This window comes from Manis javanica, chromosome 3 (genome assembly GCF_040802235.1).
Source record: "Manis javanica isolate MJ-LG chromosome 3, MJ_LKY, whole genome shotgun sequence".
Classification (NCBI taxonomy): Eukaryota; Metazoa; Chordata; class Mammalia; order Pholidota; family Manidae; genus Manis; species Manis javanica.
Genome location: NC_133158.1, coordinates 39,818,466 through 39,843,182, shown reverse-complemented (window position 1 = coordinate 39,843,182; position 24,717 = coordinate 39,818,466). Strand labels below are relative to the sequence as shown.

Genomic DNA, 24,717 nt, shown 5'->3' with positions numbered 1-24,717 from the left:
GGGGGAGCTCTGCATGCTGACCTCCCAGCTCCGTCTTCTGTGTAGCACCTCAGCCCTGCCTTCCTTACAGTGTGGCACGGGCCTGTCCTGGGGTACCACCCCCAGGGCTTACCCCTGGAAGTCCTCCCCAGGACACCCCCTTCTGGACACCCACCCCCTGGGTTTTCCCCAAATCATAGGACAGCTCCCCCCTGCTTTGCAGGGTAAATCCTGGGGCCCACCCAGCAGTCCTCCGGCCACCTGGCCCCTGGCCCCTCCTCCCCTCCCCTGCCCAACGTGGCTCCTGGGGAGGCCTTCAGGGCTGTGAGCCAGTAAGGCAGAACCCGGACGCCGTGATTCGCTGGGCTGGAGGCTGACAGGTGTCGTCTTCACACTTCTGGTGCAGGGAGAAGTAGGAGCAGATGGACCTCCCGGCTTCCCCGGCCTCCCTGGCAAGGAGGGCATGGCTGGGACCCAGGCGAGTGACCCCCAGGGCTACTGAGGGGGAACAGCCCTGAGGGTGCCACACCTGGACGAGAGCCGGCTTCTTGGGGTGGGGTCTCCAGGGATCCCCCAACCTGCTCTTTGTACCCCAAGGGACCTGGAAGCCCCAGCCCCATGGGACATGAGTCAGGGGTCCACGCTGCCCAAGGGGTTTCCTGCCTGGCTCACCCATCCCACCCCCAGGGCCCCATGTGGTCAGAGAGGGAAGGACGCTCTCTGTCTTCATTCAGCTGGGCCTGGTGGTCCAGGGTCTCTGGGAAGGGGCCTCAGTTTCTCTTTCGATGAGCTGTTTCCTTCCTTCCTGTCTGCAGGGACCAAAAGGAGACAAAGGGACCCAGGGACTGAAGGTGAATGTGGGGGCTGGGCCTGCAGGGAGGCATGCAACCAGGCCTCGGGCAGCGCTTCCCACACGAGGCCCCCCAGCCCAGACACAAAGACCTTGGGCTGCGTGCAGAGTCCCGGCTGAGCACCAGCCCTGCCCCCCAAACTCTCCACGGGCTCTGGTGACCCCTTCCACATCCTGGGTGGGCCCCAGGGTCCCGGCAGGACCACTGGACAGTCCCCCCCAAAAGCAGCCCACGTGTTGGACGCTGGCTTTTTCTTCTAGGGCGACCCGGGGCGGGACGGAGTCGGGCAGCCAGGCCTCCCCGGACCCCCCGGACCTCCAGGGCCCGTCATCTACGCGTCAGAGCAGGACGTAAGGACGCCGCCTGATTGGGCTGGCACTCTGCCCCAGGTTGGGGCTGCCAGCTCTGCGCCCAGAGGCTGACCCCCCAGGACCCCGGGTTCCCATCTGTGGGTCTCTTTGGAACCAGGGGGCATGTCACCCTGTGCTCAGACTTCCCAGTAACTGAGAGGACAGATGGGTTTGGGTATCCAGAGAGGAACAAACTCCACAGAGAGCTTGGTGGGGGCCCCCGCCTGCCTTGCCCTGTGGCCACTCCGCCCTCAGCCCAGTGCCAGGCTCCAGATGTCCCCCAGGGCCCCACACATATGGCTTGGCTCCCAGGAGGCGGCTCCACTCTACCCATGGACCTTGAGGCCAAAGTGGGGAGACTATCGAAAGCAAAATTGTCGTTTGCATTTAATGTCTTATGTTGTGTTGTTGATCTTTGCGCAAAATAACAAGACATAGATTTTAATTTTTCCCTTTCTTGATCTTCTTTCTGCTGACTTGCTGACAGGGAGTGCTGGCTGGCGTGCCGGGACCTGAGGTATGAGCCACCCTGACTAAGGGCTGCAGCCGCATGGCGGGCACCCACCTGTCATGTCCCCACGCAGTGCCATGTGGCGCTGGGACTGACTCTCTCTCCTCCACAGGGCCGGCCAGGGTTCGCCGGCTTCCCCGTGAGTAGCTCCTGGCCCCACCCCAGCGCTGGCCTGGCAGGTGCTGCAAGGCCGGGGGACCGCTGGCATCTGAGCAGGGGCCCCGGGGTCCGGGGCAGGGCCATGGGGAGGGGGTCTGGACGGGGTGTAGCAGGCCCTTTTCCACCTGTCCCCGCTCAGACTCTGGAGGCAGGCATGGTCTGGCAGCTGGGGTGGGAGGATCGGGAGTGGCCATCTCAGGTTGTGGTCTGCCGAGCAGACCCCCACTCCCCCACTTCCCTGCAGGGACCAGCCGGGCCGAAGGGTGACCTGGGCTCCACAGGCCCGCAGGGCCCGCCGGGACTCAAGGTGAGGGCAGGGGCAGTCCCCTGTGACCCTGAGGGGCATTCGGGCTCTGAGGGGGGCACCGGGAGCCCCCCAGCCAACTTGCCAAGTTGTCACATTGGGAGCCATGAGCCGTGACTCAGCTTCTCGAGGTTCCCCCACTGTGACCCGGGAGGCTCCGCTCACCGTGTGCCTGTCTCGGGGGTTTGCTCGACGCCTCCTGTTGGGGCTCCCCTGGGTGGGCGCCAGGCCCCTCCTCCCCGGAGCCCACCCCTGACCGCAGGCTGCCTGCCATTGCTCCAGGGTGAGAAGGGCGAGCCGGGCGCAGTGTTCGGCGCCGATGGTAGAGTGCTGCCCCCTGCCCAGAAGGGTGCCAAGGTGAGTGGGCTGCTTGCATCCTCGCCCCGGGTCGGGAGCGAGGTCCCCGGGACTGCAGAGGTGGCTTGGACAGGTCTGTCCTCCTAAGGGGGAGTGGACGCTCGGGCCCAGAGAGGACTCTGGCGGCCTTGCCCAGCTTCGCGCCCGAGGCCGGATGGCGGCCAGTGCCCCAGCCAGGGCACCGCACGCACAGGGTCCCCGAGCTCAGGGCCCCAGGGTTACCCCATCTGTGCAGTTCTGGGACAGAAGCCCCATTCCAGGACCTCCCTGCTTGTTCCCGGTCCTCCCTCCCCTCTGGGCCCTCCTGTGGGGGGTGACTTATGGTCTCCTAATGGTGTCTTCTGATCTTCCGTTCAGGGAGAGCCCGGCTTCCGAGGACCCCCGGTGAGCAGGCCCAGGCCCCCCAGTGACCCTGCTGCCATCTGGAAGGGTGTCACCTGTCGTCCCTGCCTGTGGAGCAGGAGTGACCGGGTTCACATGCCAGCCGCACCTTTGAAACCCGGGGCAGGTGTTGGGTAGGAGACCCCACTGGGGGCTCTGCTTGCCTCAAAGTTCTCCCCCTCCCGCAGGGCCCTTACGGACGCCCCGGGCACAAGGGAGAGATCGGTTTCCCCGGACGGCCGGTGAGGCCTGGGGTCTTGCATCCTGTGTGTGGTCAGCAACAGCCTGGGGCAGGGAGGGGCCTCGTCGCGTGCGTGGTGGGCCTGCAGGGCTTGGCCCAGACGGCTCTGCCACCCGTGGTCCTCCCCCAGGGACAGCTGCGGATGCTATCTGTCCCCAGGCCCTGCTCTCCCCATGGAGGCCCTGGGTGGGGGCTCCCCGAGCCTGGGGGTGCAGGCTGGGGCCCGGGTGTGTATGGGCCAGAAGGGAGCAGTCGCCTCCCCCTGTGCTCTGCCCCAGGGTCGCCCCGGAGTGAATGGATTGAAAGGAGAGAAGGGGGAGCCAGGACTCGCCAGCGTTGGATTTGGAGTGAGGGTGAGTGTCCTCCGGAGTGATGGCCGCTCCGGGATGCCTGACCCATGACCCCACTGTGGTCCTTCAACCCAATACCCCGGGCACATGTGTGCACATGCGCCATGAACGGGCACCTGTGTGGCTCCAGCACGTGCCCACCTATCACATGTCCTCTGCTTATTACCGAGTGGTGATTTCCCGTGGCTCTGCTGTCCTTAGAGCTGAGGGTCCATCTCAGCAGTGTCAGCAGGGTAAGGCGTTTTCAATGGTTCCCCTGAGATGCCATCAAGCCTCAGGACTGGCTTCCAACAGGGCAGTGTGGTGGGTTGCGCTGGCCCCCTGCTGCGTCCCCAGCCGGGCAGGCCCCCCGCCTCGTGTCCCCAGCACTCTGGGTTCTTTGTGGGGGCCTCTTCCTTCTTGGGGATGACGACGGGGCTGTGATCTCATGCAAATCAGGAGTGGGAGTGCGTTCGCAGGGCTCCAACCCAGCCGGAGCACACGACCTCTTGGTCAGGGGATGGGATGATACCAGCTCGTAGGGTGGTACAGCGGCCACGTGGGTGCATCCGGAGGACAGACTCGCCCCACCCACTGCCTGTGGGCCGGAGTCCTGGCTCTCATCCCACTGCCAGGCCTTCCAGCTTGGCCAGCCTGACCGTGACCTCAGGGCAGTCATGGGGCAAGGGCGGGCCCCAAAACATGTCAGCATGGCGGTGGGGGGAACACACACACACCGCCTGAGTGTGTTCCCAATGCTCCTCCCAGGCACAGGAGGGCCCCTGCCAGTTGGGCACAGTGCTTCAGGGTGGCGGGGCAGGATGCTCTCTGTCTGTGAATGATCCCATGAAAACAAGGTCAAATCCACACTGGCTCAAGCCTGCTTGCACTGGCCTCCAGGGCCGACCTGTTGACTGGGAAGCGTGCAGCTGGACACCCGGAGCTTGTGTCTGAGAATCTGCATTCATGTCCAGGCACACGCACACACCGCCTGAGGGACATTCTGAGCCCAGCTCGCCTGGAATGGGCAGGGACAGCACCGTCCCTGGGAGCTGCAGGCACAGAGGAAGCTCCATCCTTCCTTGATGTCATGCTGTCAAGTGCAGTTTTCCCATTTTGCCGTGATTTTTAGAAATGCTCCCCACCCATCTACTGCCCTGGCCAGTGTCGCTGGCCCAGCTGTGCCCATGACTGACCAGAGCTCTCACCCCTGCAGGGTCTGCCGGGCCCCCCAGGGCCTCCGGGGCCCCCAGGCCTTCCTGGGACTCCTGTGTATGACAGCAACGTAAGTCACCCCACTGCCCGTTCTGCCACCATGGTCCTCACCCTGGCCCCTGGCAGAAGCTGCCACCTTCCTTCCTCCACCACAGACACCTCAGGAAGGCTGACACCCCCAGGGGAGGCCAACCCTGAGGCAGGGGCAGCCCAAGCCATGGCCTCTGCACCCTGGGGTCGGGGCTTCTGGAAGGAGTCTGGGACCCAGGCCCACCTGCCCGGTGGGCCACACCTGGCAGGCAGTCCATTAGAGACAAGCCCCCCAGGGAAGTGAAGGCCAGGGGAAGGAAGGGGTCTCTGGATCAAGGAACCTGAGCCCTAAGCCCCATGGTCTGGGGAGGGGCAGGCATCCCCAATTACAAGGCTAAGCAATGTGACAAGGGTGAAGCAGGTTGACCGACTCCTGATTCTGAACCCCTGCTCCCATCCCGGCACCCTGCCCTTGGGCGGAGCGGGCAGTGCCTGTGTGGCCTTGCAGCAGGGATGGGGCCTCTGGGGCTCAGACCCCCAGGATAGGGTGGCCTCAGTCGCCAGAGCCCCACCTCACTGGCCAGCTTCTTTGCAGGTGTTTATGGAGTCTGGCCGCCCAGGACCTCCAGGATTGCCAGGTGGGGCTCCTGGGGCCCCAGGGAGGGTCTTCGTGGGGTGCTCTGGGATTCCAAGCTCCCCAGTAACCTGGCACCCCCACCCTGAGGCAGCATGAATGCCGGGGGGCCCATACACTCCAATCCCAATTGATCACGGCCCCCTTTGCTGGGCCTCCTGCCTCGTCCCAGCATGGCCTTCCAGGTGGCCTGACCATGGGCAGGAGTGGACACTGAGTGACCACCCAGTTGCTGGCCAGAGTTTAGATCTGGCTTCCAGACTGCCACTTGTCAGTGCACCCACCCCACAGGAGCAGTGTGGCCTGGAGAGCAGACCCGTGGGGCTGTGGCCCCTTGGGTGGGGCCACCGAGCGCTCCTGCTGTATGCGAGCTCTTGCTCTGAAGGGCCCCGCATCTGTGTGGCGCCCCGTCCCCCATCTGGGGTCAGGGCCAGGGGTGTGCGGACAGAGGGCACATCCCAGAGGTCCCTGTCACACATTGGATGACGGTCTCTGCCCCTCCAGGGTACCAGGGGCCTTCTGGACCCAAGGGAGACAAAGGAGACGTGGGCCCTCCCGGACCACCAGGTGAGCGCTCTGGCAGCCCCCCGCAGAGGAGCCGAGGCACTAGGAGCCAGCGCAGTCCCCGGCACTCGTCGTGCCTATGGTCACCCATCCCTCTCTCTGGGGGAAGGGGGCCCTTCAGGGCTCGGGCCTGAGTGGACCTGTGGTGCTGGGTCTGGATTCAGGGGGTCAGGCCTGAGGCCACAGGGACAGGTGGTTGGAGGCCGTGGTGCTGAGGAGCAGGGCTGGTCCCCGGTGTGCCTCTTCCAGAGGAGGCCCAGCGCTCCTGGTGTGTGGGGCTGTGTGGGGCCCTCGATGGGCCTGGTTGCCTGGGGGTGTGAACGCCCAGGACCCTGTGTGTTCTCCGGGCTGGGGATCCCCTCCTGAATTCTCCCATTGCGGGATGGAATGCTAGACCCACCGGTGTGGATGTCGGGGAGCTGGCAGGGCAGAAGCCCAGAGAGCCAAGGCACCTGCTACCCAGCCCTGCCAGCTGTCCGGGGGCCTCCACGGAGGAGGGGATGAGCCGAGTGCTGGGTGAGGATACCACTGTCAGGCCAGCCTGGGGCAGAGGGCGGAGCAGAGCACTGGAAGGCTAATGGCCAAGAGTTCTCCAAAAAGGAGCAAAGATTCGAGGGGCTTCACACAAAGGTCAGTAAGAGGGCCAGCTGACCCCCGGCAGTGTGAGCGAAGCTGGAGACCACGCTGTGCCCCTGAGAGTCCACGGAAGGTCCCTGCTAACTTGGGACTCCACAGCCAGTGGACGCCCTTCTAGGTGGAGCTGAGGCAGCAAGGCCGTCCCAGGACTCAGCCTAGTGGAAGAGGGACGTGATGCAATGAGCAAACACATGGAGAGGGGAGTCAGAACGCCTCCCTGGGCAGCGTGGCAGGCGGCCTGGAAGTCTACACCGGGCTGCCAGCCAGTGATCACCTGGGCACCTCGGGGATGAGCCGAGGACGGGAAAGGAATGTGCAAGGGGGTGACCTGACAGAGCAACGGGCGTAGAAAGACCTGACCTGGGAGAAGGCAAGAGCAGAAAGGGGCAGAGGCCAGGCGGAGGAAGTGGGAAGTAGGGAGCAACTCCAGTCCATCGGTGAGGCCCTGCGCGCAGGCACTGTGCTGCTGGAAGGCGTGGGGCCTAGACAGCCACGGGGAGCCCGAGCCCCACCCGCCAGGCAGCCCCTGCCCCACGGTGACCACAGGATCGCCTCCCCAGTGGCCTGACATCCCCCTTACCAGGTTTCCAGGGTAAAAGCCATGGGAGAGGGTGAACCCCAGGTCACTCTCCCACTGGAAGGGGGAAGGGTTTTGTTAACTCTGTTCACAGAATCACAGCCTTAATCAGTGCACAGTGCGGAGCATCTACAAGTTGGAAGAAAAATGGCAAATTTAGCCTTCAGAAGACAGGGTAGTACAGGTCAGAAGTGAATGGACACGTCTACATAATAGGAAATGTCAAGAGAGTCAAAAAACTAAGTTAATCCTTCGGAAAGGCTGTAACAGTGGCTCCCCATTGTAGAGCTGACCAAGGAGAGGCACCGGGTGACGCTGGAGCCGGGGCTGTCCCATGCTCTGCTGGGGAGAGCTTAGCCCAGGCGGGGTGTCCGGGATCCTTGCTGCAGGTGCACGGCCCCGCCGGGCGGGAGGCAGGGAAGGGAGATGCGTGGTGTGCACTTTGGGAAAAGACACAGCCTGCCATTGTCACAGACAGCAAGTCTTTGAATGCCAACAGCCTAAAGGATGTACAGATAAACTGTCACAATTAATCAGCAATTTACAAGGGCACAAGGGCAATTTACAAAAGTCAGTGAGCAGTCAGAAACAAAATGAAACTTCAGAAAGGCCCCATTTAGAAAAAGAGATCAGATCGGTGGTCGTCACTGGTGGGGTCGGGTGGCAGGCGTCCAGGCACAACCGGGCAGCCATAAGGTAAGGTCGTGGGGGCACAGTGGCCCAGTTAACGCTGTGCATGCTCAGAGGTGGTAAGAGTGGGTCCCCAAAGTTCTCACCACAAGAGAGAGCTTCTCCTTTTTGTATCCATGAGGCGATGGGTGTTGACCTACTGTGTGGTCATCACAATCGTGCCAGTCAGTCTATGCCACACCCTTAAACTTGCCCAGTGTGCACATGCCGATCACAGCTCAGTGACACAGTAAAGACCCCCAAAAGCCACCAGGGAACCGGGAGCGAGTCACAAAGCATGCAGCAAATCCCAGCACAAACAGGAACTGCGGCCAAATGCAGGAAGGCATGGGGGGAGGGGGCGAATGGAAGACACTGCCGAGATGCCGGCTCACCGAGGGCCCCAATCTCTCCTGCAGGGCCATTCCCGTCCGACCTTCTCCGGCTGGAGGCTGAAATGAAGGTGGGCAACCTCCCTGAGCCTTGGGAGTGCATCCCTCTGCCTGCCCCACAGGGTCACCAGCCCTGCTCAGCTTTCCAGGGACTTGGTTGACCAGGGGTGTCCTGCAGGTTCTGCCAGGCCCGGAATCCAGAAGCTCCCCGCCACTTACCACCCACCTGAGGGCTCGTGAGGGTCAGCACCTGGCCCCACGCCAGCAGCACAGACCAAAACATTCCTGTCCACAGGGCGAGAAGGGTGACCGAGGGGATGCAGGACAGAAAGGAGGAAAGGGCGAGCCTGGGGGTGGCGGATTCTTCAGCTCCAGTGTGCCTGGCCCCCCCGGCCCCCCTGGCTACCCTGGGACTCCAGTAAGTCTGGGCCCCAGAGTCCCCGGGCCTGGAAGCCCACTAGGCCATGGGCTGTGCTCTGTGCCCCTGGCCTGGTCCTCGCCCCCTGTAAAGGGGTGCATGGTAGGCTGGGGGCTGTGCCTCCTCTGCCCTCCCAGGGTGGGCCCTGACCTGGGGTGCGCCAAAGCGGGCAGGGTCTCTTAGCAGACACAGCCTGGCCCTGAAACTTCAGTGTCCCCGCCTGGGGGATGTAGGTCACAAGGCCGCATGTTTTGTCTTCTACCCTAGGGTCCCAAGGGAGAGAGCATCCGGGGCCAGCCCGGCCCACCTGGACCTCAGGGGCCCCCTGGCATCGGCCAGGAGGGGCGCCAGGGGCCTCCTGGGCCCCCTGGCCCCCCAGGCCCCCCTTCCTTTCCTGGCCCTTACAGGCAAAGTGAGTCAGGTGGAGGGGTGGGCCCTGGGCTCCAGCCCCATCCAGCCAGGGCCTCGTTCCCACTCCACTTTCTGTCTGGCAGCTATCAGCGTTCCTGGGCCTCCAGGACCCCCGGGGCCCCCGGGGCCCCCTGGAACCATGGGCGCCTCCTCAGGGGTAAGCATCCCCCGGCCCTGACCCACCAGACCCCTCACGACCTGGCCACCCTTCCCTTTGGAGGCCTGTGGGTGGGGGGCTGCCTCCGAGGACTCCCGGTGGACCCCACAGGGACCCAGTGTTCAGGCGGGCTCTGTCCCTAGGAAGGCACATGGAGGCCCTGAGATTCGTCCAAAGCAGAAATGGGGAGCCCAGGGCAGCCGGGGAGGACGAAGGGCTTGGCTGTTGAGGAGTCCCCGTGGGTGGGCCCGAGGCCCAGAGGCCCAGGTGGGCTGGGCCCCCCACTGCCTCCTCCCGAGGGAGCAGCCTCAGCTGCCCAGCCACAGCGGAACGCTCACAAGGACACCCTGCCTAAGAAAGGGGTCCACTTAAGTCAAGGACCGCCCCCCATCAGGAGGTGCCCAAATGTCCAAGTGCAACCGCCCCAAAGATGCTGTCTCTGGGCACATGGGGACCCCTCTGGGTGGGCTTCCTGCAGGTGCGCGTCTGGGCCACGTACCAGACCATGCTGGATAAGGTGCCCGACGTGCCTGAGGGCTGGCTCATCTTCGTGGCTGAGAGGGAGGAGCTGTACGTGCGGGTCCGCAGTGGCTTCCGGAAGGTCCTGGTGAGTGCCTGGGACTATAGCCTTGCCGCCATTGCTGTCTTTAATTAGCAGGCTATTTGTTGAGCAGTTTCAGGTTTACAGGGAAGTGACCCACTTTTTAAAGTAAACGGATGTATTAAATGTGTCGCGTGCCAAGCACCTGACCAGACTCCTGGATCTGGGGAGGGCCTGGCGCTGGTGAGGGAGGCAGGGCTGGGCCTGGATGGGGGCCACTGGGTAACCCCGTGTTTTCTTCCAGCTGGAGGCCCGGACGCCACTCCCTCAGGGGACGGTAAGCCTGCTTTCCTTTTGTTTAGAGGCACGTCTTGGAGCCTGGTGGCCAGCCGGACTCGAGGGGCACAGGATGGCGAGGGGCTGTGCACGGCCTCGTTCCAGGGACACAGTGCTTCCGGGTCCTGGTGCCCAGCATGGGGGTGGGATGTGGGCTGGTCCTGCTGGGAAAAGGGCTGCCCAGACCACCAGGGGCACCCTCCCCGGGGCCACGGTCACATTTCATTTGAGCCTCCATCTCCTGCCTCCAGTGCTGTGCTGCGGCAGCCCCTCTCAGGAGGCTGACCAGTGGGCTGGGATGCACATGTGTCTTACCGCTGCCACGGGGCATTCAAAACACACAGCTCTCAGGCCAAGGCCTTTGTTGCGTGGTTGGCCGGGGTCCCATGCCAGCCCCTGTGCCCATGAGGCTCAGTCAGTTGTCAAACAAGAAGGAACAGCCTGCAAAGCAAACCTGACGTTTATGTGGGGCCTCTAGGGACCAAGTCCCAGGGACTCGACTCTGGAGCAATCCGGGACGTGCTCCAAGTGGGGGGAGGGGTCATGGCAGAAGGCCGCGGGCACATAGGAGTGGTTCTGGAAGAGCTGCGACTGGCGCAGATGCCAGCAGCCAGCCTTGGTCCCTCTCATTTGGGTCATGGCGCCATTTACAGGCGGGAGCTCAGCAACCTGAGCCTGTGGAACCTGCAGGGGGAGCGTGGACTTGCAGAGACCAGCTTTCCCGCAGCCCCCACTGCACACCAGGCCCTGGACTCCCCCTCAGATGCGTCCGTTCAGTCCCTTTTCCCCTTCGCGAGTCCATTCAGCAAAGGTGCCCCCGACGACGGGGCAGGGCTCTGCCTGGAGCAGGGGTGCAGGCAGCGGAGTAGCAGGACGGGGCCTGCTGATGGCATGAGAATGGTAACAGGCGTTTTGTGCTGTCAGGGGTTCGCTGCTGCAGGCTATCGGGCATCGGGCGGCACAGCACTGGGATCTCACGGGGGGTCGCTGCTCCAAGGTGGTGGGGAGCAAAGGCTTAGGGTCTGAGACATGGCCCACAGGCATCGCGGCCACGCGTCTGAGCTGCACCCGGGAGAGGCCGGGAGGCCTGGAGCATGTGGTCAGGCACCGGGCCTCCTGGGCTGGGGGTCCCAGGTTTCTCAGTGTAGAGCTGGGGGAGGTACTGAGAGGCCATCCCACTGATGTGTCAATAGGCGATCAGAGCTTCCCTACCCTGGCTTCACCCCAATACTCCAGGCAACCCCAGGGTCTGGGGATGCAGCCCTCTCCTGACCAGGAGCACAGCCGGGGTACAGAAGAGGGGGTGCCCCAGGACAGGTGGCCAGGAATCAACCTCTGCAGATCAGAGCCCAGGTGGCAGTGGGGTCTCGCTGCCCATGGCTGTCTGCCCCTCTGTCTGCAGGACAATGAAGTGGCTGCCCTGCAGCCCCCCATAGTGCAGCTCCACGAGGGCAATCCGTACCCCCGGCGGGAGCACTCCCACGCCACAGTGCGGCCCTGGCGGGCAGATGACATCCGGGCCAGCGTCCCTCGCTTGCCAGACTTCCAGCCCTATCCTGGAGCCCCACACCACAGCTCCTACACGCACCTCCGGCCGGCACGCCCCACCAGCACAACTGCCCACACCCACCAGGACTTCCAGCCGGTGGTGAGTGCCCCGCTGGCCCCTTAGCTCCCCAGGCCCTGGGTGAGAATCCAGATCCTCAGAGCTGCCAGGGAGGGTTCTCCAGGCCTAGGAGGTCAGTCCCTGCTTGTGTCCTGGAGAAGCTGGGATGGGGAAGTGGCAGTGCTGGGGACAGGGCACTGGAAAGCCTCTGCCATAGAGATGGTTGGCAGAGCCTGGGCACAGGGGCCTGCATGGGATGGAGGAGGGTAGCTGGAGGGTGGCTGCTGTGGCCTGAAAGGGCTGAGCGACCCCCTCCCACTACAGGGGCGGGCTGTTGCTTCCTGGGTGCCCAGCACCCAAACCATCTCTGCTGCCCTGGGCAGAGGGGCCAGTGAGCCAGCTCTCACAGGGCCCCCGGCACCAGCCACCCAGGCATTCCACATGGTCAGCCCTCCCAGGCCAGCCTGAGTTCAGACCTGGACTTGTCTGTGTGGACCAGGTTCAGGTGCCCATGACCTCGGGGACCGCTAACGTGGTGCCTGACGCATGGCTCTCCTGCAGCTCCACCTGGTCGCGCTCAACAGCCCACAGCCAGGCAGCATGCGAGGCATCCGTGGGGCCGACTTCCAGTGCTTCCAGCAGGCACGTGCTGTGGGGCTGGCTGGCACCTTCCGTGCCTTCCTGTCCTCACGGCTGCAGGACCTCTACAGCATTGTGCGCCGTGCCGACCGCACAGGCGTGCCCATCGTCAACCTCAGGGTGGGTGTGGCTGTCCTGTGGGTGTGGGGCAACCCAAGCTGGAGCAAGGGACCCTGGGCGGGTGGGCACTGGGTTCTGCACCCAGGGACCATAGGTTTGCTGGGGCACCCCATGGATCCCCCCATAGACCCTGAGCCCTGCACCTCCTACTGGGGGCTCTGGTGCAGCCCCTGGCTGTATGCCCGTTCGGCCCAGGGCTGGGGGAGGATATCCTCCTGTGAGCAGAGCCCTCCCTCGGACACTTGGGTGTTCTGAGGCTATCCGGCCACTGGTCCCTCGGCAGGGTGCAGGCAGAGATGCAGTGAGCCTGCCCGTGTCCCTTCCCTCTGCAGGACGAGGCGCTGTTTCCCAGCTGGGAGGCCTTGTTCTCCGGCTCTCAGGGCCAGCTGAAGCCCGGGGCCCGCATCTTCTCTTTTGACAGCAGAGACGTCCTGCAGCACCCCGCCTGGTAAGTCCCCCCAGTGTGAGTGTGGCAGCATGGAGGCCCTGCTCCCCAGGCTGTGCCCCCAAAAGCAGCAGCAATGGCATGGGGCAATCTGGGAGGTGGGACAGCTTGACTCCATGCTCCCTGAGCTCCTGCCCTCCCACTGCCCCACATCTCCAGCCACCCTGCCTCTGGGAAGGGCCCTTTCCTGCCTGAGGTGGCCTCTGCCCTGGGAGGAGCCAGGCCAGGGGCACTGATGGGCCGCGGGTCCTGCAGGCCCCAGAAGAGTGTGTGGCACGGTTCAGACCCGGGCGGGCGCCGGCTCACTCAGAGCTACTGTGAAACCTGGCGGACCGAGGCCGCCGGCGCCACCGGCCAGGCCTCCTCACTGCTGGCAGGCAGGCTGCTGGAGCAGAAAGCCACAAGCTGCCACAGTGCCCTCATCGTCCTCTGCATAGAGAACAGCTTCATGACCTCCTCCACCCAGTAGGCCTCTGCAGGCTCAGGAAGATGTACAGAACAGTTGGCCAGAGAGGAGACTAGCAGGTTGGGGAGTGGAGAAGCCCCCAGGGCAGGGCAGGGCGTGTCACCAGCACCCTGGGGGGGAACCTGGCTGGGACACTTTCCTGTATAGCTCACATTTCCTGTAACCCACAAGAAATAAAGCCAAAGAGTGTATTTTTTAAAAAGTTTAAAACAGAAAGCTTGGCCTCAGGCCTCCTTCCCTGCCTGCCCCGCCCCACCCAGGGTGCTGTCCTTCACTGAATCAGATCAGGGCAGGGCTGACTCCAGAACTCACTGCCCTGGGGAGGACGTGTGCCCTTGGCCGCCCAGGTGGGGCTGACAGCTTCCTGCCTGGCACCCCTTCCCATGCACGAAACAGTCCTGTTTGCACATGGCCACGCACTGGGGGCTGCTGCCGTGGCCTTCCCCCTCCTTGGCCTGGGTGGGGGCTGTGCTGGAGGCAGGTGGGCATCCCACCCCAGGTGGCCAGCAGGCAGCATCAGGCAGGGTTGCTGCAAGAACCTGAGGAGAGGGGGTGTGCACAGGTGTGCACAAATGTACACAGGTATGAGCAGATACACATGGGTATATATAAACGTGATTCCACCAGAGCCAGCCCTGCCACTTGGGCCCATCTTCAAGCCTCTGTCCCACGCTGATTTCCAAGTGACCCCAGGTCACACCCAGTGTACAGCTTGGCACAGCTGAGTTCATGTGGGGAGTTCTGAGGGGTCCACAAGCCTGGCACGAGCACCCCAGGTTTACCTTTGCAGCACACGGAGATCAGAAAACCTGGAGGCAAAGGGCACAGCCATGCATGGCCCCAGCTGAGACAGCTCAGTCAGCACAGGGCCTGCTGAGCCACATCCGGGGCAGACGAGGCCACATGAAGGCAGTACTGAAGGGGACCTTTTGGGGCACATGTGGGCATCTCTGGGGCAGTGAGCAGGGATCCCCACTGATGGCTGTGCTGGAAACGTGGCAGACCAGAGCCCAACTGCCTCAAGGTCTGCCGTCTGAGCACTGGGACTGGGCCACGGGAGCTGGTCCCACTGTGAAATGTGGTTTCCAAGCAGGCTCCAAATAAAAGTGGCCTTTCACACAGACATTTGCTTCCAAGCGGCTTTATGGTAAGTCCTTGGGAGCCTTCTGTCTCTGGACTCCCAGCCAGTGGCTCCTGTGTGGGTACATACAGGTGTGAGAAGACATACATGGGTGTGCACAGGTATGAGCAAATATACATGCGTGTGCATGGGTGTGAGTGAATGTACACAGGCGTGCATGAGTATGCACAGGTGTGAGCAAATATACCTGGATGTGCACAGGTGAGTGAATATACACAGGTGTGCACACGCATGAGTGGATATACATGTGTGTGGGGGTGTGCACAGGTGTGCAGGAATGTACACAGGTATGAGCAGATACACATGGGTATAAACATATACCTCGGTGTGCACAGGTATGAGTGGATATACATAGGTGTGCATGGAAGTACATGGGTGCACACAGGTGACACGGTTGCCACAGGTTTCCTATACCTTCCTTCTCCCTCAGGGGTCTCCCTGGAGGCGGCCAGCAGCACCCTGGCTCTTCTTAAGGCTGTGTAGGTGGTGTACACCCTGGGCTCCCAGACCCAGCACCCATATTCTCTCCACAGCTACTGCAGCCGGCCAGGTTGCAAGTATCTGGTCCCAAGGCCTGTGCACTCCTGCTCCTCTACCCTCAGGTGCCTAAGATGCCCCCCTCACCCACAATGGGACAGCCAGATCCAGCAGCCCCTCATTGACCAGGAGCACTATTCCTAAGCATGCCGAGCTAGCTCCAAGCAGCCAGCCTTCCTTTGGACCCTTCTTAGTGTGGATGCCACTTGGCTGCCCTGTGCTGGACAAGGGCAGAGCATCAGGGAGGGGGCAGTGTCCAACTCAGGATGCACAGGCCCAGACGTGTCCTTGCCTGTGACTGGGGACAGTGGCAAGGACCCCTTCCTCGGGCCCAGATGATGGACCACTGGACAGACAGGGCCGGCCCAGAATCAGGGCCTCTCACACTCAGGCCCGCAGCTTGTTTAATGAACTGGGAAAAGCAGACAGATGAAGCCACAGGGAACACAGCTGGCTTTCACTAGGTGGCCATCCAGGTGGGCAGAGCAAGTCATCTGGGCAGCCAGAGTGGCCATCCATCACCAGGAGACAGGGTCAGACCTCCCCTGCAGGGACGGGGGAAGGGCAAGGGTCTGGGAGGGGAGGACCTGCAGTTGGGGGCACTACCACACCCACTTCTACAGAAAGAGAAGGTGGACGAGGTGTCTCATTTATGCCAGTTTTTTTAAAAAATGGACAGTATTGTTTAAAATGCAGCACCTGGACATGTTGCAGTCCGGCCCAAGTCAGGGACCAAGGCTCTCCCTGCCATGCAGGGCCCAGGACACCATGCGGCCAAGTCCTGGGGCAGGTGCAGGCTGCCTCCCAAGGCAGCCAAGGACAGGGATACCCAACAGGCAAGTGAAACCCCACCACGAGCAGCGTGGCAGCAGGAGACAGCCACCTAACCCCCAGCAGACTGGTGCCAGGGCCAGGGCAGGGCCAAGGGGCACATGCTCAGGGCTGCTGTGGGACAAGCCAAGGCAGGTGGCCCTCGAGGTGTGGGTCATGAGGACAGACCATGCAGGGGCCCCATTAGTCACTGGTTCCACCAAGAGAACACGAATTTGGATACTGGGACATGCCGGTTCTGAGATGTCAAGGTCCCAGGCTCGGGGAGGACGTTGGTGGGTAACCCACAGGCTGCCTCTGGCATCAGCAATCTGCCCTCCACTTGGCCAGCTCATCAGGACTTGGCCTTAGGCTGTGGGCTCTGCTCTTGCGGGGCCCATCCTGTGGCCTGCACGCCATACTCTGGGGCCGGTGATGGAGCATCAGGCTCTAGGCTGTCGTAAGCTCCGTCCTTCACGCTCAGCACCTGCACGGTCTCCTCTGCAGGGCACCTCAGCTCCTGGGCCACAGGCAGGGGCTGGCGGGGGCCCTGTCGTAAATGCTGCAGGATCACTAGCATTGCCCCTGAGAAGTAGGCAACGAACAGCACGAGGAAGTACATGAAGTAGATGAGGAACTGGAATGAGAGGGTGGGGCAGGCAGGTGAGCGGTGTGCAAGGGGCAGCCTGCCTGGGCAGGAGACCCAGGGAGGTGTCGGGGACTGGCTGAGCAGGTGCGGACCCCCCAGAGCCAGCTCTGCTCCCTGCAGGCTGGCCTCCTGAGCCGCTCTGCTTGTGGTACTCAGCCTCACGGGCAGGCGCTCTTCAACCGGGAAATGAGCCACAGATGCTGCTTCGGGGAAGATGGAGTTAACTCCTTGTCCCTATTCCTCCCCCAGTGTGACCAAAACCCTGCACGCTGCACACAGAACACTCCTAAGGAGACTGGAAGGCAGAGGGCAGGCCAGTCAGGGACCTTGGAGCCCAGGGAGTAGTGTGGCCATGTTACCTAGGCTTCTTTTTCTTTTTGCCACATGCACTTTGGAACCGAAGAAGCCAGCAACCCAGAAAGGCCACAAACACAGGAGAAAAGCCCCAACGTAAGCTGCCATCTGGCCAAAGGCCCAGGAGCGACAGCCCAGCAGGACAGGCTGCTGATGGGTGGGCCCCACCCCACCAGACCCCACTCTCATCACCCAGCCCATGTGGGGCCCTGCCCACTCCCCTTGCCCCAGTGCAGAGGGGAGCTGAAATGTTCACCCTGCAGAGGCCACATGGAGAGGTTGGACTTTCACTCCCACCAGGTGGAAATGGCCCCCTAACCCCCAGCCCTGCAGTCAGGAGTTTTACCCCCACCCCCAGCAGCATCACGTGAGGCCACAAAGGGAGCAGTAATGAGGTGCCCATACCCCTCCCAGCCACAGGGGGCCGACTGGGAGCAGCAAGGGACCCAGCAGTAAGAGGGAGGAGGGCGGAGTAGGGACCTGCTGTAATAAGACACATGCCCCAACATCCCCTACTAGAATGATGTCAGGAGAAGCCAGCTAAAACAGAAAGATTAAGTAAAATCCAGTCCCATAATACCTAAAGTGTCAAGGTTTCAATTTAAAAAATCACTCAGCATACTCAGAACTGCAGATCTCTAACTGAATGAAATCAACGGAAGCTGACACTGATGTTACAGAGTGACATCAGGTGTTAAAATTACCTGAGAAAGATTTTAAAGCAGTATCATAAAAATGCATTAACAAGCAATAACAAACATGCTGAAACAAATTAAATTAAAAAAAAACAGGCTCAGAAAACAGAAGAGATAAAGCAATTAGAACTGAAAAATAATAACCAAAGTAAAAACTCAACGAATGGTCTCAATAACAGACCAGAGGGGACAGAGAAAAGCAATCAGTGAGCTGGAAGACAAAACAGTAAAAATGACCAAAGCTGAACAGAGAGAAAACAGATTAAGCAAAACATAAGCAGAACCTCATTCCCTGCAGGGCTGCATGACAAAAGATGTGACACTGTGTCATGCGAGTCCCACAAGAAGGAAGAGGATGGGGCCACAAAAGTGCTTGAGGAAATAATGTCTGAAAACTCCCTCAAATTTGGCAGAGGCATGACCTACCTACAGATTGAAGAAACTGAGGGACCCTAAGCAGGACAAAGCCAAGAAAACCAGACCAACCAACACCATATTCAAACTTCTGAAAGACAGAGACAAAATAAAAGGAAAACTCTTGAAAGTAGCCACAAAAAAGTGACTCCTTAGTGGAAAAACTATTAGAATGCTAGTGGATTTTTCATCAGAAGCCATGAGGACCACAAGGAATTGACACACTTTTCACATGCTGAATGGAAAAACTGTCAGCCCAGGGGCCTGTGTCCAGTTACAATATCCTTCAGGAATGAAAAGGAAGGACCTCAGAGGAAGGAAAAACTAAGAGAAGAATTTGTCACCAGTAGAACTGCCCTAAAGAATGACTTAAAGGAGGTTCTTTAAACAGAAAGATAATAATAAAGAAAAATATAGATAAATAAAATAGACTTTCCTTCTCCTACCAAATTTTCTAAATATTTAATAGTTAACCCCAAAATTATAACCCTCTTATGTGGCTCTAATAGTATGTGAGGTAAATACTTAAGACAATTGTACTATAAAGAGTGGAGGATAAAGTGACATAATAGGAGGCAAATTTCTGTACTTCACTGAAACTGATCATTTACTGCAGATAGCCACCATCAAAAAAACTATAACTAGATTTGTACTCAAAAACACAACAGATTAACCAAAATGAAATTCTAATGAATGTGCCAACAACCCATAGGAAGTCACAAAAAATAAAACAAATAAAAAGCAGGAAAAAATAAAAGGGAAACAAAATAAGAAATGGCAGACCTAGGCTATAACACATCAATAATTACATTAAATATAAATGGTCTAAATAAAACAATTATTAGATTGACAGTAGATTAAAAAAACATGACAATCATATGCTATCTACAAGAACTGCCATTTCAAATATCACAATATGGTCAGATAAAAGAAAAAGGATTCAGGAGAATATATCATGCAAACATTAATCAAGGAAAGCAAGAGTAACTATATTAGTATCAGGTAAAGTAGACTTTAGAGAAAAGAAAACCAGAAGCAGAGAAGGACATTATATAATGATAAAAGGCTCAATTCACCAAGACACATAACCCCACGTGTGTATGCAACAAAAGAGCTGTGAACACACAAAGCAAAAACATGAAAGCACTGAAAGACAAACCCACAATTATACATGAAGATATTAACACCCCTCTCTCAACAAGAGAACAAGACAGAAAACCCACAAATTGAAGAAGAAATCACCACCAACAACAGTAACAGAATCTAATTGGTATGTATAGAACAGTCCACCCAATGACAACAGAATTCACATTTTTTTCATGTGTCCATGGAGCATATAACAAGATTAAGTCACACCACAGGCCATAAAACAAATCTTAACAAATTGAAAAGGATTTAAACCATATAGGTTGTATTCTCTGATCACAAATTAGAGTCAAAATAGAAATCAGTAACAAAAAGATAACAGGAAAATCTGAGAATGCTTGGAAAGTAAAAAACATTCTAAAATAACCACCCTAAGCCAAAGACAAAATCTGAAAGGAGATAAAAAATACACTGAAATGAACAAAAATGAAAATACAACATATCAACTACAAGACGCAGCTAAAGCAGTACTGAGAGGAAAATGTATAGCACTAAATGCAAATATTATAAGTCTCAAAGCATTACTCTTAAGTCCCCATCTCAAGAATCTCGAAAAAGCTAAGAAATAAAAATTCTAGCCAGTGCAGTAAGGCAAAAAAAAGGAAATACAAGGCATACAAAAAAAGAGAAATCCTCCTAGAACTCAAAAATAACCTCAGCAAGATTATACAAGATTAACATACAAGCATCAATTGTATTTCTATATACTAGCAACAAACAATGGATATTGTTATGAATGAACTGTGTCCTCCCCACCCCAAGATTAATTTGTTGAAGCCCTACCTCCTAACATGACTATTTGGAGATGGGGCCTTTAAGTAGGTGACCAAGGTTAATGAGTCTGTATGGGTGGGGTCCCAATCTAACAGGACTGGAGTCCTTATAAGAGGGAAGACGACATGCACAGAGGGAAGACGTGAGGGCACAGGGAGAAGATGATTGCCGGCCAGCAGGGAGAGGCCTCAGGAGGAGCGAGCTCTGCCAACACCTTGAGCTCAGGCTTCTAGCATCCAGAACTGTGAGAAAATACATTTCTGTTGTTTAAGCCTCCCAGGCTGGTATTTTGTTATGGCAGCCCTAGTAGATGAATGTGGATGCCAAAATTAAAAATACAATATAATTTACAATTGCTCAAAAAAGAAACAACAACAAAAAAAAACACTGAAACACTTACGCAGAAATCCAATATAACATGTATTGTACTTGTATTTAAAAACTACAAAGAAGTTCTAAGTAAATGGAGAGACATGCCACGTTCATAGTTTGGAAGACTCAACATGGTAAAGATATCAATACACACAGGACTGAACACAGAGGCTTAACGTAACTCCTAGCAAAACCCCAGGAAAAAACAATACCTCCCAACAAAACTCTCAAGAACTTTTGTAAATACAAATGAGATTACTCTAAAATTTACAGGGAAAGGCAAAGAAACTATTATAGCTGAAATGATTTTGAAAAAAACTTAAAAGCTGGAAGGATCAGTCTACCCAATTTCAAAATAAACCAGGTAGCTATGTAACCAGGACACTGGTGACAGTGGAACGGCAAGCATACAGCTCACTGGAACACAGAGAGCCCAGGAAGGGAATCACGAATATGCCCACCCAAATTTTGACCAAGGTGAAAAAGCAGTTCCATGGAGGAAAGGTAAGTCTTTTCAACAAATGACGCTGGAGTAACTGTACATCCATAGACAAAAGAATGAACCTGGATGTGAACCTCACACCTTCGATATAAATTAATTCAAAATGGATCACAGACAATGTAAAACTTTTTTTTTTTAATGAGGAAAATCTCCCAGAACCTGGCCTAGGCAAAGAGTTCTTATATTTGACACCAAAACCAAGATCTGTAAAAGGAAAAATATATAAATGAGACCACATTAAAATCTAAAACTTTTGCTCAGCAAACAACACTGTTAAGATGAACTATGGGGTCCACGAAAATGCTTGCAGACCATGTATATACACCACAAAGGACTACTGTCTGGGATATATGATGATGCCCAAAGTCAAGAGTAAAAACAACAAACCATCCCATTAAGAAAGGGGCAGAAGGGGGAAGCAGCCTCCTGGTGAAGAGGATGCAGAGAGGGCAGGTGAGCACAGAGAAGAAAACATCACTAGCCACCAGGAGATGCAAACCGAAGCTGCAAGACTTCACCCCAGTCTATCAGAATGGCTGAACAAAACACACAGCACCACCACAAGCTGCTGAGGATGCAGAGAACCCAGATCTCTCACACATGTCAGTGGGAACATAAGGGTGCAGCCACCATGGGGAACAGTTTGGCAGCTTCTTAAAAACACACAACTACTATAAGCAACCACACTTTTGGGCACTTACAGCAGAGAAATGGAAACCTACATTCACACAAAAACCTATAAACAAACATGCATAGCAGTTTTATTCAGGACAGTCTGAGGTGGGAACAGCCGGAGTCCTTCGCAGTGAGCAGGCTGGCAGGCTGCAGTCCGTTCACACCACAGGGCAGAGGCCAGCAGGGACAGGACGCCAGTGACGTGCGCACTCTAGGCGGGCCTCAGGGAAGCCAGGCTGAGTGCCTACGTAGTCCACAATTCCACTTAACTCATACTCTTGCAACAAGGAAGCTGTAGAAATGGGGATGGACTGTGGCTGGCAAGGGTTGGGAAGGAGACAGGGTAGGAGCTGGGTGGTGTGGCCAGGAAATGGAAGCCCGGCGCCCTGTGGGACAGAACCCTCCTTGCTCACAACTGGAAGGTCTGTACCCCGGTAGTGTTTAAGTGCAGGATGTGCCCAGTGGGGAAAGTAGGGGCAGGGCACCTGGATGTGCATGGCCTCTTGCACTGCACTGGGTGTACGGTTATCCAAAAGTAAAAGGTTTAACTTAAAAACAAGAGCAAATTCAAGCCAGCTGCTGACAAGCTCCATCTCAGTTCCCACCAGGCTCCAGCTTTGCCCCTGCTGGGCCCAAACACCTGCCCCTGTTCTCACCTCTGTGAAAAATGATAAAGGGAAATCCTACTGCAGTGGGGTCAGGGGAGTCCTGCCCTCCGCCAGTGCGGGAAGCAAGTCAAGGCAGACCCAACAGAACAGCCTCCACAGGCAGGAATGGCGGCTTCCAGGCCCCTGCAGGGAAGGACGAGCTCGGCATCTCCGGCACCCGCCACCCCGGCCACCCAGCCAGTGAGGGGCCGCAGCTCCTGGACTCTGGCTTTTCTCCAGGACTTTCCCTCAAAACGGCCCCTGCCAGTGCCCTCCTCCCTCTCCCTGGGGTAACGTCCCTCGCCAGCGTCTGCTGGACTGGCCAGTAGTTTTACTGGAGCTGATACGGCCCAAATCGCAGTTCTCTGTTGCTCCCGAATAAACCCATTTTGCTGGTAAAATAACTGGCAGCTTTATTTTAAAGCTAACACTTGGTGTGAGAAATGGGGTCCAGAGAAGATCCCCAGCAGCTCTCAGGCTGGTGAGCAATCAGGCGCCAGTGCCCACAACCCACTGAGCTCACTTCTTTCTTGCTGATGTGGGAGCCAGACGGCAAGTTTTCTCCTGGATTTCGAGCCCCACTGACTGTGTTTAAGCTCTTGAGGCTTTATTTGGGACCTGCTTTAAGGCCTTCTCCTTCCTGGGAGTACTCATTTGGCCTTCGGTCCAATCCCTTCTCAGAACCAGACTCTTCCATGGAAACTGTTGTTTAGGAATTCTTCCCCTAACTCTACAGAAAAACCTCTAAGAGATGGGATCTCAGTTATCAAATGAAGGTGCTGCCCTTCTGCAACCCTAGCCAATTTCATGCTTGGATTTTATGGTCCCTCCTCCTGCACATAGCTAACTAAATAGACCAGCTCAGCCACACCTGACTTAGAACACCAAGGCCATTGTGGAGACTGTTTGATCTCCCCAAACTTAACTTTTCTCAAAACTGAACATCCATGGCTCTGAAACTGTCCAAACTGAACTGAATGGCATGTGTTTTAACAGGTATTCTGAGGCTTCCAAACATTATCAAGAATGTACAATTGCTTCTCTGCCAAATAAAATGTTTAGACTAACTGAGGCTAACTAACGATTAAAACAGAAGGAGAAAGGAACAATGGCTTCTGAGGCCTCTCCTTCCCCTCCCCATCTTCTTTGCGTGCAGACCCAGGGCAGCACCTGGAGCTCAGGCCCACCTCAGGCACCGCTCTCCCGTCCCCTCGGCAGCCCCCTCTTCCACTCACTCCCTACCCTCTTCTCACTCATTCTGATCATTTTGCTGAACTTGCCTTGCCCCAGATCTAAACCGATTAAATATGTCCTTTTAGAGCTAAGTCTTCCAAGGATGCAAAGATCTTGTCTTCCCTGTAGGCCAAAGGTAAAGTCCCTGAAGTGACTAAGGACACCATGAGTCTGTTGAGGAACTTAACATAGTTATTCAAATTTACCAGCCTTGTTTCTCAAATTTATATGAGTGAATCCACTGCTTGTTGCTGATGGCCAGGCCAAGCACTGGATGAAACTGGCTAATAGGCACATCCTGAAAGGGATTTGGACAACCAGACCCCTGACCTCTAGCAAAATGCTAGAACCCTCACTGGAAGCCCCCACCAAGCAACTGCAGTAGCTTTTCCCAAGCCTGTTGATCAGGCTGGCACCCAAGCCTCATGAACCTGTTCCTGACTATTACCATCAACCCCAAATTGTCTTTAATGAAAATGCTCGTCTTCCTTTAGATGCTGACTCCACTCAGATAGCATTTAACTCCAAGCGTATGAATGCGCTGAACCGGGATCTTTCCCCTTTAGTTAGAAGGACCAGGATGGAATGGGAAATTGTAACCATCCCAGATTCAGTTAGCTGGCAAACCAGCTTGCACGCCCCCTCATGAGCCACCTGAAAGATCACCAAATCTGTTAACTTTCAACTCTGGCTGAAAATCTAGTGTCAGCTATTAGTGCAAAGAGCCAGGAGACCAGAAAAGAGACTGTCACAAGTTCATGCACTTCAAACGCCCTCAGCCCCAAGCCAGCCCTTTCAGTGTTCCAGCTCCCGGTGATGGGATTCTGAGGAGCTGCGGGGCCTCTGCCCAGTCCTCTCTCCTGACCAGCCAGGAGAAACCACTGTCCAGACTGGTAATGACCTCTCTGTCCTTGCTGACACTGATCTATGCTCTGAGCTCAGCCCCTCTGCTCTAAAGCAGCCTGGTGTCAGAGCGCTAACACAGTTTAAATAGTGGGGTCTCTAATAAACTTCCACAGATCCCTGTATAATGGACCCATCCCCTTCTGTTTAGGCCTTTTAAGAAACACCCACCCTTTCTCCTTAGTTCCTCCACCCCATGCATTTACTGGACTGAGATTTCTTAGAAAAATATCATGCTGGAATTTCTCCAAAAGTGGGAAATAATTCTAGAATTTGACAGTAGTAATCAAAATAGCCAACCAGGCAAATTAAATTAGACTTTGAAACGTTTTCATTCACTCCATTCCTGGCAGCCCTGTAGATGAGTCTGGGGACACTATCATTGCTCCTATTGGATCTGTAACTACCCTTCTTATGGGCAAAGTTGTAAACTGATATTGGCAGAAGACACCGTGCCTATCTCACTTGTCCCACCATCCAAAACACAATCCAAGGAAACCGTTTTACATGCTCCCGTGGCCATTCAAGTTTGGCAAACCAATTTCAG

General features: G+C 56.9%; 2 protein-coding genes across 22 annotated transcripts in view; one reads left to right on the top strand and one right to left on the bottom strand.

Moving 5' to 3' along the window:
* Positions 1-13,534, top strand: part of COL18A1 (collagen type XVIII alpha 1 chain) — an 89,178-nt gene extending 75,644 nt beyond the window's left edge. For 3 of the 8 annotated variants that reach the window (XM_037004976.2, XM_037004972.2, XM_037004974.2), the window contains 23 exons: positions 386-457; positions 795-830; positions 1,091-1,180; positions 1,668-1,697; positions 1,804-1,830; positions 2,095-2,157; positions 2,437-2,511; positions 2,869-2,895; positions 3,081-3,134; positions 3,412-3,486; positions 4,679-4,747; positions 5,303-5,345; positions 5,846-5,908; positions 8,207-8,250; positions 8,475-8,597; positions 8,865-9,009; positions 9,092-9,165; positions 9,644-9,772; positions 10,011-10,043; positions 11,445-11,690; positions 12,210-12,407; positions 12,740-12,855; positions 13,108-13,534. In XM_037004976.2, the coding sequence (XP_036860871.2) occupies positions 386-457; positions 795-830; positions 1,091-1,180; positions 1,668-1,697; positions 1,804-1,830; positions 2,095-2,157; positions 2,437-2,511; positions 2,869-2,895; positions 3,081-3,134; positions 3,412-3,486; positions 4,679-4,747; positions 5,303-5,345; positions 5,846-5,908; positions 8,207-8,250; positions 8,475-8,597; positions 8,865-9,009; positions 9,092-9,165; positions 9,644-9,772; positions 10,011-10,043; positions 11,445-11,690; positions 12,210-12,407; positions 12,740-12,855; positions 13,108-13,321 (2,046 nt within the window). In that variant the 3' untranslated portion in view covers positions 13,322-13,534. Of the gene's footprint in view, positions 1-385; positions 458-794; positions 831-1,090; positions 1,220-1,667; positions 1,698-1,803; positions 1,831-2,094; positions 2,158-2,436; positions 2,512-2,868; positions 2,896-3,080; positions 3,135-3,411; positions 3,487-4,678; positions 4,748-5,302; positions 5,346-5,845; positions 5,909-8,206; positions 8,251-8,474; positions 8,598-8,864; positions 9,010-9,091; positions 9,166-9,643; positions 9,773-10,010; positions 10,044-11,444; positions 11,691-12,209; positions 12,408-12,739; positions 12,856-13,011 lie in introns of all 8 variants that reach the window. The other 5 variants (XM_073231224.1, XM_037004969.2, XM_037004973.2 and 2 more) reach the window with 3 other exon arrangements.
* Positions 10,439-24,717, bottom strand: part of SLC19A1 (solute carrier family 19 member 1) — a 32,375-nt gene continuing 18,096 nt past the window's right edge. For 5 of the 14 annotated variants that reach the window (XM_073231231.1, XM_073231228.1, XM_073231227.1 and 2 more), the window contains one exon: positions 13,819-14,512. In XM_073231231.1, the coding sequence (XP_073087332.1) occupies positions 14,177-14,512 (336 nt within the window). In that variant the 3' untranslated portion in view covers positions 13,819-14,176. Of the gene's footprint in view, positions 10,484-13,818; positions 14,513-15,640; positions 16,444-19,309; positions 20,081-20,239; positions 20,917-21,449; positions 21,705-22,043; positions 22,179-24,717 lie in introns of those variants that run through there. The other 9 variants (XM_073231226.1, XM_037004980.2, XM_037004979.2 and 6 more) reach the window with 9 other exon arrangements.